At 30.8% G+C, this 20628-nt stretch overlaps 1 protein-coding gene across 2 annotated transcripts; it reads right to left on the bottom strand.

Moving 5' to 3' along the window:
• Positions 1-1562: 1562 nt before the first annotated feature.
• On the bottom strand, positions 1563-18794 carry LOC119609625 (reticulocyte-binding protein 2). Of its 2 annotated transcripts, none has more exons than XM_037964471.1 (6): positions 18736-18794; positions 4631-4977; positions 4359-4563; positions 3719-4300; positions 2019-3648; positions 1563-1955 (listed from the first exon to the last, which is right to left on the bottom strand). In XM_037964471.1, the coding sequence occupies exons 2-6, from the start codon at positions 4957-4959 to the stop codon at positions 1585-1587; spliced, it is 3117 nt and encodes a 1038-aa protein (XP_037820399.1). In that variant the 5' UTR covers positions 4960-4977; positions 18736-18794; the 3' UTR covers positions 1563-1584. The 2 variants fall into 2 exon arrangements, with proteins under 2 accessions (XP_037820399.1, XP_037820398.1); XM_037964470.1 differs by lacking the exon at positions 18736-18794 and adding an exon at positions 7155-7168.
• Positions 18795-20628: the final 1834 nt, after the last annotated feature.

Genomic DNA, 20628 nt, shown 5'->3' with positions numbered 1-20628 from the left:
GTTGTTTCAGGTCAATTTCATGGTGGCCAAATGAGGGTTAGTGGGTAAGGTGTTCTGTCTAGCGCCCTAAATTCAGTTTATTGTAAATATTTTTTGTGAGTGTCGGTTCATAATTAAGAACAATTATCGATATTATTTCTTTTCTTCAGTTGTTTTAAATGTCAAAAGAACATATTAAGAGGGGTAAATTATATAATTCAGAATAACCAATATCAGAATAACCAATATCTTAATTACTTTCCTTTAAATCCAACTTCAGACCAAAAAAAAAAAACAACAATTTCAACTTTTTGGAAGCTTTATTAAAAAAACTGAAAACTTTATTAAATCTTCCATTTATTATGTCTTCCAAAAAGCGAACATATTTTAGCAACTAAAACTAAAAGTTAAATATAAATTTTCTTTTACAAACATATATCGCCAATAATAAAAACTAACTTAAATGGTTTATTTTGTTTTTATATTTAATTTATTAAATTATTAATGTAAATAACTGCAAAAAAATTTTATACAGAAAAAGAAAAAAAAAAAAAAAATAATTAAATTAAAATATAATAATTTATAATAATAAAAAAAATATAGAAAGAATAATTTGAATGTTAAAGAACAAAAAAGTTATAGAAAAATAAATTCCCCAAACAGAATTTTAGTAAAATTATTAGAACTGCAAAATGTTATTTATAGTTTTGGAGTTATCAACAAAGAATTAAATTGATTATTTTTTTTTCATTTCATAAAAGTGATGACCACCAAACATGGCACTTTAAGGAGTAAATAACTGCATATTTTATATATATATTTTATTTTAACGGGAAGTGGGGTACGGATTTTTGAAATTTAGTTAAATGCAATTTGGTAATAAACTTTAATATTTTACAATTTAATTAAATTGTTTCTTATTAAGTACAATTTTGTGGAATACATATTTTGTTGGTACATATTTTGGAAATGTTCACAATTGTTTAGGAATTATTGAAGATGTGTGTTATGGATGTTTAATACTATTTTTTTTTTAAATATAATTTTTTTATTTAGTTTTTTGTTTAAATATATTTATTTATTAAATTAAATAGAAATTTTGTCTTTTGTTTTAACGTTTCATTAAATGTTGGAAAACTTGGTTAAATCATCTTAAGTTTAAATATGTAAATATTTTATTTATATAGTATGTATATATGTATAAATAAAAACCGATTACTAAATTATCAGTTTTAATTTCAAATTTAAAAAAAAAATACTCGGTTCTTTTAGATTTTCTTTAAAAAAACTACAAAAATAACTGTAAATATTTAACCCTCTCTTAGATGTGCTGATCTATTAAACTAAAAACTACTCAAAAGCCAATAAACTAAGACCTTTTTTTTTTTGATTTTCTATAAAATAAATCGGATGTTAGAGAAACTCTAGCGATAAAAAAAACATAGATAATAATTTAACATATAGCTGGTATTTAGCTGTAGCTTCTCTGAAACAACCGTTTTAAACAGGCCTATTAAACAATATACTCTCCTCTCTTCTACTCTTCTTTACCCTACACTCTTCTGACTTCTTTTTTATATTACTTCTGTGTGTGTATTATTGATTCTAAACTTGATTGATGGGAGTATATTGATGTACTTTAGGTTGTTTAGGCTCTTTGGGTGGCTTAATGTCTTCGGTAAGTTTTTGATATACAATGGAATTTGTATGAGCCTGTAATAGTGACATACGATAACGTTCGCCACGTTTGCGCATAATCATCGATATGATTTTGGCAATAACTATGAGTAATATAATCACACTGGTGATTATTATAATGATGGGCACTAAGAATTTATAACCACTATAGTAAATGTGACCACGTTCAATAATGTATTCCTCATCATTGTCATCATCATCATCATCCTCTTCGTCATCATCTTCCTCATCGTCATCGTTGTGCTCCAAATGCTTTTTGCGATCGGCAATAAATTTATCTGTAAATAGATACAAACATTAATATAAAGAATAACTTGATCCCACTCCAGCTAAGAACTTACCCAATAAGAAACGATCATTGGTTTCTTTACTCAAATCGATCTCTTCTACACGTATACCATGATCGATAATCTTTTTGGAAATTTCAGCCTTCTTTTCATAATCATCGTAATCATCTTGATTATTATCAGCATTGTCATCCTCGTCATCATCGTCTTCACCATCATCTTCATCATACTCAGATTCGTCTTCATCCTTCTCCTCTTCGGCGGCATTAATATCATCCTCATTCATTAAGACCTCATGATGTGAATCCTTCAAAATCTTTTGCAATTTATTATTTTCCATAATGTTCAATAAGTTCTTGGCATCTTCATCCAAATCCTTATCGGCCTTTTGTAAACGTTTCTCGAACTTATTACCGCCCATATTCTTTTTGTGTGTCAAATCTTCATGTTTGCAGACCTCATGAGCCAAAGAAGCCCAACCGGCTTGACTTTGTATTTCAATCTGTTGACTATCGCCCAATTCCAAATTGGCCAAAGTGGGCATAGAGTGTGGCATCAATTGGTGATTAAGAGAAACATAGCTTATAAAGTCCTGGAAATCTTCATTACATTTCAAGGGATTATGACTAATGTCTAGGCTTCTTAAGTTCTTGAAATTGCGCACATCATTGGAGTGTATTTTGTGTATTTGATTAGAGGAGGCATTGAATGATTTCAAAGTTTCATAGAATTTGTATTTGCGTCCCACACCAAATTGGTTGTCGGTCAACAGGGTCTTCAATTCACAATCGCTAACATCCAATTCACGCAATTTACTCAAGGGCAAGAATAGGCGTACGGAGAGTTTGTGTATGGGATTGCCAGCCAAATTCAATTTGGTCAAGTCGTTGTTATTCATAAAGATCAATTCATCCAATTTGGCAATTAAGTTATTGCTCAAATCCAAATCAATCAATTTCTTCAAACTGGCAAAAGTATCTCTTTCCAAGTTATTAATATTATTCCAGGCCAATTTCAAAGTGGCCAAATGAGGCATAGTGGAGAAGGTCTTATGGCCCAAGGCACCAATAGCACAATTGGATATATCCAAATAGTAAACAGTGAAATAACCATTATAACTGCGGAAACCATCAGTAGGCAATTGACTCAATCTGGGATTGTCATTCAATCTAATCACATCCAGTTCAGAATTCTTAAAGAAGATCATGCTTGACACTTGATCCAATTCGTTAATGGACAAATCAATGTGTCTCAAATTCTTCAAAGTCATAAAGGAATCGGGTTGTATCTTGGTCAAACCATTGCCCTTCAAATTCAAATTTGTTAGACCAGTCATCTTATCGAACATGCCATGATGAACAGTGTGTATTTGATTGAAACTTAAGTCCAATTGTTGCAAATCGGAAGTACCGAATTTCAAATCATTAGTAATGGAATTGTATTTCAAGTGTAAAATAGCCAAAGCGGTTTGGTTGAAGATGGTGGGTGGCAAAGTTTTCAAAGAGTTATAGGAAAGATCTAATTCTTCAATAGTTTCCAATTTATCAAAGACACCTTCGGGGATTTTCTGTAAATTGTTTTGAGACAAATTAATGTAAATAATGTTGGTCAATTGGGAGAAGGCATTGGGATTAAGTTCCATTAAATTGTTGCGTGATAAATCCAATTCTTCAATGCTGGAAGACTGTAAAGGAAAACAAGACAAAAATGGTTAAATATTTAAAATGTATAAAATATATATAAAAATATCCTACCTTCAACAAATAATGAACACTAGACATAACACTCAAATCATTGCCAGATATGGTCAACAAACGCAATTTCTTGTTCTTGGCAAAAGTATCAGGATTGATAATGGCCAAACCAACGTTGGTGAAATTGACCGAGAATAATTCATCCAAACCATTGAAGGCATCCGGATGCAAATACTCAATGGTACAGTTGGCAATCTTAATAGTGGAAACATGTTTCAAACCCAAGTCCACAAAGAAATTAGGACCCAATAAAATGGGATACATAGGACCAACATCGGTTACCACTAAATCAGTAATATCTTTGCCGAATTTTTGGGTACCGGTATCAATGCGACTACAATAGGCTACCAAATAACTATTGGCATTACGTTCGCAAGTACAGTAACGTGGACAGGGTACATCTTCACTAAAGACAACTTCTTCTTCATCCTTGATGTCATTGTCATTCTCAAATTCATCATCGTCTTCATCATCATAGTCGTCATCATCATCTTCATCGTCCTCATTTACTGTGTTGTCATCATGGAATTCAATATTATTCGATTCCTTATTGTCCTCAACGGGGGCTTTAGCAGTGGAAGTCTGAAAATGTTTTACAATATAAAACCAATTTTTTAAATTTGTTAAATTCCCAAACTACCTTGATATCTTCCTTAATCGGTTTCATTTCAATGGGTTTCTTGGCCAATTTCTCCTTGTTTTTCGCTTTCTTATTGGATTGATCATAATTCATATCGTAATCATAATCATCGTAATTATCATACTCATCATCGTAAGAATCATCAACAGGTTCTGCTGTAGTGCTAGCAGTTGAATTTAATTTTTTAGCCAATAACTGTTTGAATCTAAAAGAAATTTGAACACAATAAATTAAAAATAATTCAAAATTTGAAATATCACTTATTAACATACCTTTCATCCTTGGACAAGGCTTCGGAATGTTTAGAAGCTTCCATCAAATCATTTAACATATTGTCACTAAGAGTTTTTTGCGTACTACTGCCCATAGCGTTACGACTCTTTTCACTTGTTGTTGTGGGCAAGGGTGTTTCCTTTACTTTCGGCGTTGAAATTCTCACATGCTTTTCTTCTACAGCAGTCAAATCGTCATCGAGGTCCAATTGATTGTCCGGTACATCATCGTGTACAATTTTAAGGGGATTGATGGAACTGGTGAGTGCTAACTGAAAAACCCCTATGGAGAGGAGTAACAGTAGCACCAGTCTTGACTGGCGTGACATACTGGAGTGTTTTGAAATCTGGAAATGTGAAAAAAATTAAACGTTTCTTAGGGATTGTTTGTTGCAAGCTTTGTCATAAGGTTCATTTAAGTTTTTCTTTTCTATAATCTATAGACTTTTCAATAGTCAAGACTATAGTCTATTGTATAGTCCAGACTATAGTATATTCTATAGTACGAACTTTAGCCTATTCTATAGTCCAGCCTAAAGTCTATTCTATAGTCCAGACTGAAGTCTATTTTATAATCCAGACTATAGTCTATTCTACAGGCCAGACTATAGTCTATTCTATAATCCAGTCTATTCTATAATCCAGACTATAGTCAATTCTATAGTCCAGACTATAGTCTATTCTATAGTCCAGACTATAGTCTATTCTATAGTGCAGACTATAGTCTATTCTATAGCCCAGACTATAGTCTATTCTATAGTCCAGCCTATAGTTCATTCTATAGTACGAACTATAGCCTATTCTATAGTCCAGACTAAAGTCTATTCTATAGTCCAGACTAAAGTCCAGACTAAAGTCTATTCTATAGTCCAGACTAAAGTCTATTCTATAGTCCAGACTAAAGTCTATTCTATAGTCCAGACTAAAGTCTATTCTATAGTCCAGACTAAAGTCTATTCTATAGTCCAGACTAAAGTCTATTCTATAGTCCAGACTATAGTTTATTCTATAGTCCAGACTATAGTCTATTCTATAGTCCAGACTATAGTCTATTCTATAGTCCAGACTATAGTCTATTCTATAGTCCAGACTATAGTCTATTCTATAGTCCAGACTATAGTTCTATTCTATAGTCCAGACTATAGTCTATTCTATAGTCCAGACTATAGTCTATTCTATAGTCCAGACTATAGTCTATTCTATAGTCCAGACTATAGTCTATTCTATAGTCCAGACTATAGTCTATTCTATAGTCCAGACTATAGTCTATTCTATAGTCCAGACCAGACTATAGTCTATTCTATAGTCCAGACTATAGTCTATTCTATAGTCCAGACTATAGTCTATTCTATAGTCCAGACTATAGTCTATTCTATAGTCCAGACTATAGTCTATTCTATAGTCCAGACTATAGTCTATTCTATAGTCCAGACTATAGTCTATTCTATAGTCCAGACTATAGTCTATTCTATAGTCCAGACTATAGTCTATTCTATAGTCCAGACTATAGTCTATTCTATAGTCCAGACTATAGTCTATTCTATAGTCCAGACTGTAGTCTATTCTATAGTCCAGACTATAGTCTATTCAATAGTCCAGACTATAGTCTATTCTATAGTCCAGACTATAGTCTATTCTATAGTCCAGACTATAGTCTATTCTATAGTCCAGACTATAGTCTATTCTATAGTCCAGACTATAGTCTATTCTATAGTCCAGACTATAGTCTATTCTATAGTCCAGACTATAGTCTATTCTATAGTCCAGACTATAGTCTATTCTATAGTCCAGACTATAGTCTATTCTATAGTCCAGACTAAAGTCTATTCTATAGTCCAGACTAAAGTATATTCTATAGTCCAGACTAAAGTCTATTCTATAGGCCAGACTATGGTCTATTCTATAGTCCAGAGTATAGTCTATTCTATAGTCCAGAGTATAGTCTATTCTATAGTCCAGAGTATAGTCTATTCTATAGTCCAGTCAATTCTATAGTCCAGACTATAGTCAAATCTATAGTCCAGACTATAGTGTCTATTCTATAATCCAGACTATAGTCTATTCTAAAGTCCAGATTATAGTCTATTCTATAGTCCAGACTATAGTCTATTCTATAGTCCAGACTATAGTCTATTCTATAGTCCAGACTATAGTCTATTCTATAGTCCAAACTATAGTCTATTCTATAGTCCAGACTATAGTCGATTCTATAGCCCAGACTATAGTTTATTCTATAGTCCAAAAAGTTGAGTATATATAGATTGTTTTATAGCCTTGTCTGTAGTCTGGTCTATAGTCCGGAATATAGACTATTTGATAGTATCAATTATGCACTGTTTTATAGTCTTGAATATAGAATCCCATAGCCTCAACCATGTTCTATAGTATTAAGTAGTTAGACTGTGCTATAGTTTTGACTATCGACTGTAGAATGTTCTATAGTCTCTATTATAGAATATTCTATAGTTAACTGTTCTACACTCTTGACTACATACTGTTCGATACTCTCTACTGTAGATTCTTCCATACTCTCGACTATAGACTGTTCTATACCTACTCTCGACTAGAGGTCGCAACCTACAATTTTACTCCAGTATTTACTAACGTTTTTACAACGAAAATACCAAAATTTATAAATAGCTTATAGCAAAAGTAACTAATTTAATTTTATCTCAAATAAATAATAATAAAAAAATGTTATCTTTCAACGCTGATAAGATACGAAAAACAATTATACAGAAAAAATACTAAATATTATTACCATGAGTAGTAGTAAATGTTGACAACATTATGCTATTGGCTAAAAAAATATTCCACTTAATAAAACAATTGAATGAATTGAAAAATATTTTGAAAATTCAATACAAAAATTCTCTATAAGTGGAATGAAATTGATGAACGAGTAGAGGAAAAAGGGATCAGATTTCAAGTGAAATTTAGAAATATATCAAGTGATTGTTTAGTAATCGAGGACTTATTAATAGTAAATGAACAGTTTCAAAATTAAGAACTTTTTTAACCGGTCAATAAAGTCAATAATGATGGATATACTAAGTCTAGACAAAGTCATTATGATGACCCTAAAATAAACTTAAATCAAAGAGCTTTGGATTAGTATCAACCCTTTTGAATAAGATAACAGATCAGTTTGCCTTAACGATCAAGACTGGATTTCGATCATGCTTTGAACGGAATGACAGATCAGTTTTAACATAAAGATCTTTTAGATTCGTTTATGCAGACAGGATTTAGAAAACTGGCTTCAAGCTTTCTAGTATGAGTGATCACGAAGATTACTGTAGAGTTTTTATGGCAGCGATCGTATTGTAAACAAGATCAGGAGAATAAACTTTCAAGTTTCGAAAAATAAAATTTAGCTTTTAATAATTACAATATTTTCATTTAATAATTACAATATTTTCATGTGAGTCTAAGAAATCGACATATGTATAAACAAGAATTTAAACAATTTATTTTAAATTGTTAATTATATTTATTGATTATTTTATTAGCAGTAGAAATAGTAATTAAAATAAAACTACTAACATTACGGCACTTTGTAGGAAATTCTTGTTATACACCAAGTATTGAATATCAATTTTTTATACAATTTTTATTTAAATAAATTCTATTGAGCAGCCGTTTTATACAACTTAGAACACAATTCTTATATAAAATTAATAAAATATTTAGGTATTTTGTGTATAAATTAATAAACACATCACGTAAAAAACAAATTTTTTTATTTATTAAATAAATAATAATTTTACATTTAAGTAGTGGTGGATACAAATGTAACAACAAAATATGTTTTAAACACAAAATATGCATAAATTTAAACATTTTAAGTATTAAATATTTTCTTCCTGTACACGTTGTTATTATTAGTAATGTGACAGTATTTGTGTTGTTTTACAGTATTTTATTTTTGTTTTTCAAATCCCAAACAGCCCAATTATAAAACTCGATTTAAGAAACTAAATGAAATCAAGCCCACTCGTTTATTTATGTATTTTATACATATATTTTTTGTGTTAAACAAAAAATTGAACCAGACAAAAATCGTTTAATATGTAACTTTAAAAAAAAATCAAAAAAGACTGCCGCCAAAAAGTCAATATGATCGTTAGTCAAGCTTTGAATACAAACAAAACTATAGTGCCCTATAAAAAGTAATGGTACGGGAAAGATATCTATGATCAATTGAGTTCATAGTTCTACTGAGAGGTTACCAGTGATCAGCTTAACTAATATTTAAATGAAACACAATAACTCAAATAAAATTGGAGCTACGGACACAGATGGGACTTTTTGGGTGGGATATGTCTTGAACAAGATAACTGATCAGTTTAATAGAAATATCATTTGAACCATAAGGTTTACACAGCTACTTATTATGAAAACGATCATGTCTTGGAAGAGTAATAAGCTCCCTTAAAATGAACGATCATAACTTGAATAAGGTGACAGATCAGTTAAGATCGTTTGGATTCTGTTTAACATTCATATAGTGTAACATAAGAACGATCTTGGATGTCTTGGACGAGATAGCAGATCAACTTAACATCTGGACATTTGGATTTCGCCATTGCTCAGAGTTATAGGACTACATCAGGGACGTTAGGGTCTACGAAGCTAGATACAAGCTACCTAATATGAGTGATCAAGAATATCTCCGTGTTGTTTTTCTCGAAAGGAACATGCCTTGGTCAAAATGCCAGATCAGTTTTACATAAATATCAGTTTATCAGACAAACAGGAGAACATAAGACTTGCTGAGATTTACGAAGCTGATATTAGTCTGCCTATTATGAGAAAGATCAAGCTTTAAACGAGATGGCAGATCAGTTTAACATAAAGTTAATTTATCTTCTATTGTTCAGGAATATTTGAAAGGATCATTGGAGTTCCATTGCTCATACATTTAGAGGAGCATCAGGCTCGTTAAAGCTTACGCTGATTTTAAGCTACCATCAGGAGATGTTCAGGAATATATGAAAACTTTAACAAGATCAGTTTAACATAAGGATCATTGGAGTTCCGTTGCTCATACATATAAAGCTTGCGATGCTGGTTTTAAGCTACAATCACGAGATGTTCAGGAATATATATGTAAACTTTAGCAAGATTAGTTTAAGATAAGGATCATTCCATTGCTCATACATTTAGAGGAGCATCAGGCTCGCTAAAGCTTACGATGCTGGTTTTAAGCTACCATCACGAGATGTTCAGGAATATACATATGAAAACTTTAACAAGATCAGTTTAACATAAGGATCAATGGAGTTTCGTTGCTCATACATTTGGAGGATCATCAGGTTCGCTAAAGCTTACATTGCTGGCTTTAAACTACCATCACGAGATATTCAGGAATATATGAAACATTTAACAAGATCAGTTTAACATAAGGATCATTGGAGTTCCGTTGCTCATATATTTAGAGGATCATCTTGCTCGCTAAAGCCTACGACGCCGGTTTTAAGCTACCATCACGAGATGTTCAGGAATATACATATGAAAACTTTAACAAGATCAGTTTAACATAAGGATCATTAGAGTTCCATTGCTCATACATTTAGAGGACCATCAGGCTCGCTAAAGCTTACGATGCTGGTTTTAAGCTACCATCACGAGATGTTCAGGAATATATGAAAACTTTAAAAAGATCAGTTTAACATAAGGATCATTGGAAATTCGTTGCTCATCAGGCTCGCTACAGCTTACGATGCTGCTTTTAAGAACAGAACAGTTTAAGACAAAGGTTTTGGGATTCCATACGGTTTACAATGCGAGTTTCAAGCTGTCATAAAAAGATCACTGTATTATTTATGTGGGAACGATCATGTTTTAAACGAGTTTACTGATCATTTTGGATTTCATTGCACAAACATATAGGAAAGTTTCAAGGTGTTTGAACTCTCGGGTTAGGAATATAAAGGACGTATAACAGAAGTGATCTCTCTGAGCATAGAACCGATCATAACCCCATATATATTGACAAAGCTTTTTAAAAACCAGTGACAGCTACATTTTTGCCCTATAACTAAAAATATTTTTTCCCGTTTTTTCCACAACTATTTATTTTAGACTTTTTCTATTAATTGATCATAAAACGAACACAAAAATTTCGCTTCAATAACAAAACAATGTGTATTTATGACATTTCTGTCATTAAATGCATACAAAATATTAAACAACATTACAACGATTTAAAAAATTCATTAAAAACACATTCTTACGGACAAATACGCGATCGGTAACCGTCCATATGCATGTCTATTAAACGCATTATTTTGTTGGCTCTTAAACGTTGGAATATAAAATAGAAAAATTAATTACTTTAAACCGTGCTTTTGAGTAATGACATTTATCATTAACGTAGTAAATATTCGTCGTTGGCTGCAATGTACTTTAAAACATATTTAAAGTCGAAAATGTTGAACAACAAAAAAGAGTTGCAAGTAAAATGAAATAAAAAGAAAAAATAAACCACAAATTATAAACGTTTGTTGGCACTAGATGATAACCGAAAATGTTCGGTTGCATCATTCGCGAATGTATTATGAAATATTTAATTATGATTCAAATATTTTCGCTATATATGTTGGTGGATATTTGCATGGCAGGAGATTATTTTCGATATCAATTTGAATTTGAAGGATTTTCAAGAAGAATATATTTCTTGATCGACAAAAATGATCGATATTTTCGGAAATGTATTTGAAAAATTATTCCTATAAATATGTAGGGATCCCTGCTAATCGACTTGAATGTTTATTTTCTATGTCTCGCAATGATTTGACATGTTTTCAAGTTTAAATTGTTGCTAATATAGTCAATGAATGAAACCGTATTTTCCTAACCTCCCTGCGATCAGACTCCACCTCATTTCTGATTTAGATGATTATTATTTAAATGATGATTTTGTAAATATGTAATTTGTTGTTACTGTTGCGTTTGTTTTTTTTTATTATTTTCAAACAAAGACAAATGAATGACATATGGGAGTGCCTTCAATATAAAACAATTTCAAAGATATTTGTACAAACTTTGGCTAAACAAAATCAAACGTAATGTAATGTAAGTTTTAAAACTGAAAAAAAAGCCAGACATTGGAACAGACAGACAGACAAAGACATACTTGTATAGATAGGCAAGTAAAATATCGTGATCGTGCCTAGTCAAAAGTGTCACCTTAATACAAATAAGAAGAAAAAAAGTTTGACTACAACACGGTTCAACAAAAAATATTAATTTTGTGATAATAATGATGATGTTTTTTTTGTGTAGTTTTGTGGCTAAAATACCATTTATATGCAGTGATCACTGCTGCTAGTATGTTTGTGGTTGTCATCATCTTCTTAAGATCTTATTGTTAAGGTCGCCTACTTTTCTTGCTCACACTCTGTCCATATATGAGAAAATTTGAATATGCTGAGTTAAATTTTATTTTATTTAGTGGAATTTCAATCATCAAGCTGTAAATGATGGGTAATCAAGACAACCACCAGCACTAGCACTGACACCACCGACAACACCACGATCATCATCATCATCATTATGATTATAATCTTTTATGATTGTTTATGTTCATTTAGAAATCACATACAACATACATTGTACTCGTTTATTTTACAACAAACAAATATGGTGTAGATTTAAATGTCATTAAAGTCAGCATGATGTAGTAGAAGCACAAAAACACATACAAGACAATTTACATGTTGCCTTCAATTATTCATTTTGATATGTAGCATTTAATCGGATTGCGGTTCTCAATAAATAATAAATTAACTCATTCGTGTCTTGTACTCTTGTACATATTGTTTTGTTTATTAATGGAAATTACATTAAAATATTCACTGATCCTCAGGAAAGTAATCGTTTTGTGTTTTTATTCAAATTTGCATATGTTGCAAGTGATGTAAGCATTGAGTGTTGTTTCTTTAGAGGTGAGGAATTGTATAGATTTTATCTGAGGTTCCAAGTTTCGAATAATCTTTCTTTAGGTTTCACCTTTCCATAAAGTATAAATGCTTCTTATTTAGTATGACAGGATCATATATTGTCTTTCGCAGTTTTCTGTATAACTTTCCTATACAGAAAGCTCTCAACAGCTGTCATATATATAAAGCTATATCGCCTCCTAAAGAAATTTCCTGAGAGAGAAAGCTGTATCGTTAATTTAACTTTCTTTGTAGAAAAAGCTTAATCGGTAGCTCTACTACTTTCCTAAAGAGAAACCACTATCGCTTATCCAACAGTTTTCCTATAATGAAAGCTATATCTCTATCTCAAAAACATTCCTATAGAGGAAGCTCTATCTTCTATTACGAAAGCTCTTTTGCCAGATCAGCAACATTCCTTTAGAGAAAGATTTTTTGCCAGATCAGCAACTTTTCTCTAGAGAAAGCCTTATAGCTATAAAGAAAGCTCTATCGTTATCTCAGCAGCTTTCCTATACAGACAGCTTTATAGCTAGATCGACAACTTTCCTATAGAGAATGCTCTGTCGCCTCCTAAAGAAATTTCCTGAGAAATAAAGTTGTATCGTTAATTACTACTTTTCTGCAGAGAAACCACTATCGCTTATCCAACAGTTTTCCTATATTGAAAGCTATATCACTATCTCAAAAACATTCCTATAGAGGAATGTTTTGAGATAGCTTTCTATTACGAAAGCTCTTTTGCCAGATCAGCAACTTTCCTTTAGAGAAAGCTCTTTGGCCAGATGAGCAACATTCCTTTAGAGAAAGCCTTATAGCTATAAAGAAAGCTCTTATCGTTATCTCAGCAGCTTTCCTATGCAGAAAGCTCTATAGCTAGATATATAACTTTCCTATAGAGAAAGCTCTATTGCTGGTTAAACGTTGGGTATCTCAATAACTTTCCTATAACGAAAGCTCTATCGGTTAATCAACAACTTTTCTATACAGAAAGTTCAATCGATAGCTCAACAGCTTTTTTATAAAAAAAGCTCCATGTATCAGGATTTCTGTGTCCTCTAAAGGGTGAAACTAAAAGGCATCGACCAGTGAGTGCTACAAATAACTTTATATATATGATAATGATTCCACCTATTAGGATTTCTGTGTCCTCTAAAGGGTGAACCTAAAAGGCAAATTTATGATCATGATAATCGTCCAAGTATTACACTTTACTAAAGATCTCGAGCTATTTACCCTTTTTGGCACAGAGGTCCTGAAAACAACTAACAACATCGCCTGTGATCGTAATGACAATTTGATTTAAACTTCCTGCAGTTTCTATCAAACTGCGAACTGCAGAACATCTTCTTCGGTCCAGTCACCAACTTTAACATACCGGAAATATATCCTTCCCCTGTACATGGACCCCAAAGAGAGAGGATATAATAATAGTGAGAATAGGTAGCACCAGTTATTCCAAACATAGTCCTAGCCCATACATCAATCTTTTAATAGACATTCTGTTACCGTGTTTTGGGTTTCGTTTATAGTCATTACTGACCCCGAAAGAGACCTCAGTGATCAAAACAAAACCGTACTGAAGACAGCTAGTACTAGATTTAGATCTCTGTTTCGAAAATCCCCATTTTTTAAGTCGTTTGAAAGCTTAGGTTGTGGTAACAACTCTCTACAATGATATTGCGATAACATCAAGGTGAGGAATTGACCACGATATGGTTGGTGGGCACAAAGTTCATGACATGGCTGGATCCTGAGATTGTTTATGCGTTTGACTTATAGGGCGTCGAAGGACCAACGTTTTAGCTCACAATGTTTGCAGAAAATGACAACAACTCTGTTGTATCGAATTGAAATCGAATATTCGAAAATCTATATAAACAGTTTACACAGATGGCGAGACGGTGGGACAGATTAAAGCAAAATAAACACTCAATATTTCAAATTTATTTAAACATCTGCTAACCTTGACTTTTATTGTAAAATTTACTTAATTGTCTCTTATTAAAACGTAATTTCTAATATCTATGAAATTTATTTATAAATAATTTTACCCAAAAATTCAAAGAAATCATACACTATAACCAATTATCAGTAACGTTAACTAATTTTAATCAAATATGTTTCTTTCGAATTTCTACTATAACTAATAGATAAATTATATTTATTTTATTTTAGACAAATACAACTTGTATTTGTCATGTTCCGCCAGCTTATTTCACACTTTTTTTACAAAAAAAAAAAGCCCAAAATTGAACTAGGGAGTAGTAGTTGGGGTAAAAAGTGTTTGATTGCAAATAAATTATAATTAGTTTCATTTCTAAACATTATTTATTTTCTTTATTTTCTTAATAAATTACCAAATTTCTACTAGAGGTTCAAATAAACAATAAGGTGTGTATGTATTTGATTGTTTCGTTGAGTGTTAATTATTTGTGACAATATTTTTCATATAATTTGAGATTTAGTCGTCCGTGTAAATATACATGTTTTTTTCTAGTGGTTTTCGGTAGAAATTTGTATGAGATCAAAATTTAAATTAAAATAAATACATTTTGTTTTATGAACAACATCTTAATATACACTTTTTCTAAATTAAATATGACAAAAGATATCTTTACGAAGTTTTTTTTCACATTTAATTAGTAGTGTGTTAAGTGTTTTAAAAATAGAACTTCTAAATTGCAAAAAAGTACATATTTTCAAAGTTATGACAACGAATTATAATTTACTCTTCAGTAGTATTGAGCATATTTTTGAATATATTTGAATTTGTCGTTATGAAATGATGTATTTACATATACAAACGTACAAATATTAAAATATTATTTTAATCCGCCCCCTATTTTTAAGTTGGAATCATGACAGATATGCTTAACATGGATCTTTATCGATTTGGAGGAACAGAAGAAGTCACACCCTTCGTGGCCGAGAATTATAACCTTAGGGGACTCATTCCCACGATGAAGCTAAAGACCTGTATAGGTTCCAATGCTACTGTAGCCAAACATAATCAGTTACCTAAACTAGTTCCGATTAGTGTTTTTGTTGTAACAGTTCGACTGTGACCAAGAATTATAACCTTAGGGGACTCATTCCCACGATGAAGCTAAAGACCTGTATAGGGTCCAATGCTACTGTAGCCAAACATAAACTAGTCCCGATTAGTGTTGTTGTTGTAACAGTTCGACTGTGACCTATAGTTCTTTCCTGGGGGCAAAACTTTCGGTTGATACAGCTGTCGCTTGGTTGACTATCTTTGGCCGCGTATGACTCGGGTCTTTCCGGAGCGAAGATCCAATTGTCATGGGATCTTCCCGACTGGAGTTCAAGCTACTATTGTTAGTACGGTATTATATTATTGGATTTCAAGGGCTTTGGCTTATTCTCGAAGTGCTTATGAAAGAAATCCTAAAAGCTAAGAAAAGCTTTTAAGATAAGGCGCGAAACTTCCGATTTCGGTTGTTGTTGAAAAAGATAGTACTAAATCGTCTTAAACAATGTGGATAGAACTATTTATAGAGTTATGATTAAAGCTAAAATTCGACTATTTATAGGGCTAAGAATGAAGTTAATATTCCACTATTTATAGCAGATGTATAAATTTGAATTTTAGTATTTATAGAGCTTTAACTAAAGCTAATATTGAATTCTTTATAAAGCTACGACTGAAGCAAAAACTGAACTATATATAAACCTTAAACTGGACTAGTTGTTGATCAACTATTAAAACCAAAAATGGACTTTGACTCAAAATAGCATTGGATTCTTTATAAAGCTACTATTGAACCAAAACTGGACTATATATAAACCTAAAACTGGGCCCAAATTATGGTATACGATATCGAAATCTCCATTTAAATTCTATTGAGATTTCGATCGATATCGTATGCCGTAATTTGGGGCCTGGACTAATAATTAATCAGCGATTAATGCTAAAATTAGACTTTGATTACAAAGCTTTATAAAGCTACGATTGAAGCAAAAACTGGACTATATATAACCCAAAAACTGGACTAGTAATTGATCTGCGATTAATGCTAAAGTTGGACTTTGATTAAAGCTAATATTGGATTCTTTATAAAGCTATGACTGAAGCAAAAACTAGATTTTTTTAAACCTAAAAATTTTACTATGATCTAAGTTATAACAGAACTATTTATAGAGCTACGATTAAAGCTAACATTAGGACGGCTATAAAGCTGAGATTAAACCTTAAATTAAATAGTTCGTTAAAGATTGAACTAGTTTATTTAAAAGTTACAAATAAAGTCAAAACTGTCCCCATAATGTATGACGCCATGGTAAACCAGTCAATATCAGCAATCAATCTCGATCAAAAGGAATTCATGCGAAACTAAAACTTTCCATGCAGATCGATGTTCTAGGATAAAAACTAGAAAGCCTCAAACACAACCTTAAGATAGAAATGAACCTCATCGCTGGTTCGGAAAATTGACTATTCTCGCCGATTTAAATAGAAAGATTCTGAGCCAAACAGTCTGATATTCAGGAACAAATGTACCAATCCAGCAACAAGGATGATGATACTTCAGTGAGTTTTTCAAAGATATTTGTCATTCATAGTCACTCAATTATATACTAAGCCTGTGCTTTGGATGAGCTTTATGTTTAACTCGAATTTAAGTTAATTCCGAATAGTATCGTTACAGATAACATTAGTTTATTCAAATCAATCAGTCATTCAAACATAATAAACTGTTTTTTTTTCGGAAATTAAGAATGAAATGTATATGAATTCTGTTCCTTCATATTGCTTCTATACGCAACCGAAAATTTAGAACAATACACTCTCCTTAAAGACAGCTGGTTGAAGGGGGAATATGAGAACTTGAGATTCTGAAGGGTTTTATAATGTTTATCTGAGGATAAAAAGAACAAATAGATAACTTTACTACTGGAGGTATTCTTCTTAAAATGGGAGAAGTTTTTCTCTGGATATACATAATTATATAGCAAGTGAAGTTTTAAAACTCGGGTCTTGATTGCAAAACTGGTTTTGATTGCAGTTATTAGGAATCATTAAGTCGCTATAGGAATTTATATAGTAAATGACGTAATAAACGTAGAATTTGCGATTTGTATGGTTTTGATTGCTGTTATTAGGAATCATTAAGTCGCTATAGGAATTTATACAGTAAATGACGTAATAAACGTAGAATTTGCGATTTGTATTTTATAAGGTTTGTAAGGGTCTAGTTAGATCAAAGTTATGGGCTGACTGATCGTGCAGAAAAAATATTTTCTTTGCTACTTTCTGATCTGATATTTTAGCATTTGCAACACAGATATAATGTTTCAAATTATGTTTCAATTAAATATATTTATTAATGGAAGAGTTAGTCAACAACAAAATATGATTTCTTTTTCGCACACTGGGTTAAAGTTTACTTTACAATGCTTTATCATCATGTATCTTTATTTAATTATATTAAACATTTTGTAGTTTTTAACTGATTTACATTGTCTTAAAAACCTTGCAAATTAACTCTTTTTTTTCCATAATATTTTTTTTTATTATTATTTACAACATTAATTAAACACAATATTAATATTTAAATAAAAATAATAAAAAATGTTTTCTTAATTTCAACACAAAAATATTTCGCCATAAATATTTAACTTAAATTTTGCTAACGAAAAAAAGCTGACTTTTTGCGTTTCGGTATACAAAGAAAAAAACTTTTATTTATCTATATGAACAACAAGCCTTAAGGTCTAAAAGTCATTGCAATTGTGGAGCTTTTTTTCTTAAATATAATAAAATTAAAAATGGTATATTTTAAACAATCAAAATGTCTGTTAAAACACATTATTTTTTATCTAGATGTCTAAGTTTGAAATGCATTAAAATAACACAAGCTTTATTTATTTAACTACAAAATTTGCTAAATCGCTTGAAAAAAAAAAGAACAGAGAGACCTGACTGGCCTGCTTATAGCACTCGAAAAAAGACTCATTTCATAAAGTTAAAAAAAACTCTAGTGTAGGAGTAAAAATTGCATAAAAATGTTAAATAATTATCATACGAAAATTTAAATAAAACATTTTGTTTATTAACAAACCAAATAAGAAAAAAATTATTTATGCGTTAATGTCTTAGTCATACATTAATATTTAATCAAATTTCAAACTTACCTTATAATTAATAATTATTTGTTTTGAAATTCTGTTTTAAAAGCCAAATCTGTATCTGTAATTAAAATAAAATGCAAAACAATTTAATTAGTTTTCGTTGACAAATGCATATTTTTTTTAATATTTTTTGTTTTAATATATATTTTTTAAATATTTAATTAAAGTGTAACTGGTTGTCTGGTTTTTTTTTCTTATAAGTTTAACTTTAATTATTTAAACATCTGCTCAAATTATTTTGTATTTCAGGGAATTCCTTAAACGGGAATCATAAATATTTTATTTTTTATTGATCTCATAAATAACAAACGACCCAAAAGCCGACCGACCACTTAAGATTTCTTTTATTATCGTATAATAATTTTTGTTTTTAATATTTTACTTAAAAATAAATGAGCACGTCTTTTTTTTTTTAAGGGAAATACATAATAAAATCACAAATGATTTCCTTTTCCGTTTTTCAATTGAAATTTTATATTAAATGCAATTATTATTAAATAATTTAAAAAAGTTTTAAAATATCTTGCACTATGGCTGTATTCGGTTAAATTTTGTTTACATTATATGTGGACTATAACTAGTCTAAAGTCTTGATAATAGCCTTGACTATACTGTAGACTGATCTATAGTCTTGATATAGACTGATCAATATTATTAATTATAGAATGACATATAGTCTTGACTGATCTATAGTTTTGACTATAGTCAAGACTGATATAGACTGATCTATAATCTTGACTACAGACTGATCTATAGTGTTGACTATAGAATAAACTATAGTATTGACTATAGAATAATCAATAGTATTGACTACAGACTGATCTATAGTGTTGACTATAAACTGATCTATAGTCTTGACTATAGACTGATCTTTAGTCTTGACTATAGACTGATCTATAGATCTTAACTATAGACTGATCTATAGTCTTGACTATAAACTGATCTATAGTTTTGACTATAGACTGATCTATAGTCTTGACTATAGACTGATCTATGGTCTTGACTATAGACTGAGCTATGGTCTTGACTATAGACTGATCTATATTCTTGACTATATACTGATCTATAGATCTTGATTATAGACTGATCTATAGTCTTGACTATAGACTGACCTATAGTCTTGAATCTAGACTGATCTGTAGACTTGAATATAGAATATACTGATCTATAGTAATGACTATAAATAATCTATAGATCTATAAATATATAGTCTTGACTATAGACTGATCTGTAGACTTGACTATACATTGATCTATAGTCTTGACAATAGACTGATCTATAGTCTTAACTGTAGACTGATCTATACTCTTGACTATAGACTGATCTACAGTCTTGACTGTAGACTGATCTGTAGATTTGACTATAGACTGATATATCGACTTGACTATAGACTGATCTATAGTATTGACTATATACTGATATATATACTTGACTATAGACTGATTTATAGTATTGACTTTACTATAGTTTGATCTATAGTCTATAGTATAGAGTGATCTATAGTCTTGACTATAGACTGATCGATATATAGTCTTGACTATAAACTGATCTATAGTCTTGACTATAAACTGATCTATAGTCTTGACTATAAACTGGTCTATAGTCTTGACTATAAACTGATCTATAGTCTTGACTGCAGACTGATCTATAGTATTGAGTATAGACTGATCTATAGTCTTGACTGTGACTGATCTATAGTCTTGATCTATAGATCTATAGTCTTGATTATAGACTGATCTATAGTCTTGACTATAGACTGATCCATAGCCTTGACTATAGACAGATCCATAGTCTTGACTATAGTCTGATCTATGATATTAATTTTAGGCTGATCTATATATAGTCTTGACTATAGACTGATCTATATGTAGTCTTGACTATAGAATGATATATTAG

The sequence above is a fragment of the Lucilia sericata genome, unplaced genomic scaffold (genome assembly GCF_015586225.1).
Source record: "Lucilia sericata isolate MDLA Ls3-8-SP2 unplaced genomic scaffold, ASM1558622v1 Contig001021F_arrow, whole genome shotgun sequence".
NCBI classification, from domain to species: domain Eukaryota; kingdom Metazoa; phylum Arthropoda; class Insecta; order Diptera; family Calliphoridae; genus Lucilia; species Lucilia sericata.
The sequence above is the reverse complement of the archived record's forward strand: the minus strand, read 5'-3'. Positions and strand labels throughout refer to the sequence as shown.

Bases quoted from the DNA above. Each gene is read 5' to 3' on its own strand.
- LOC119609625 (XM_037964470.1), bottom strand. The intron at 4,564-4,630 runs GTATGTTAATAA...AATTTCTTTTAG, and splicing joins GCCTTGTCCAAGGATGAAAG to ATTCAAACAGTTATTGGCTA. The intron at 4,301-4,358 runs GTAGTTTGGGAA...AAACATTTTCAG, and splicing joins CGATTAAGGAAGATATCAAG to ACTTCCACTGCTAAAGCCCC.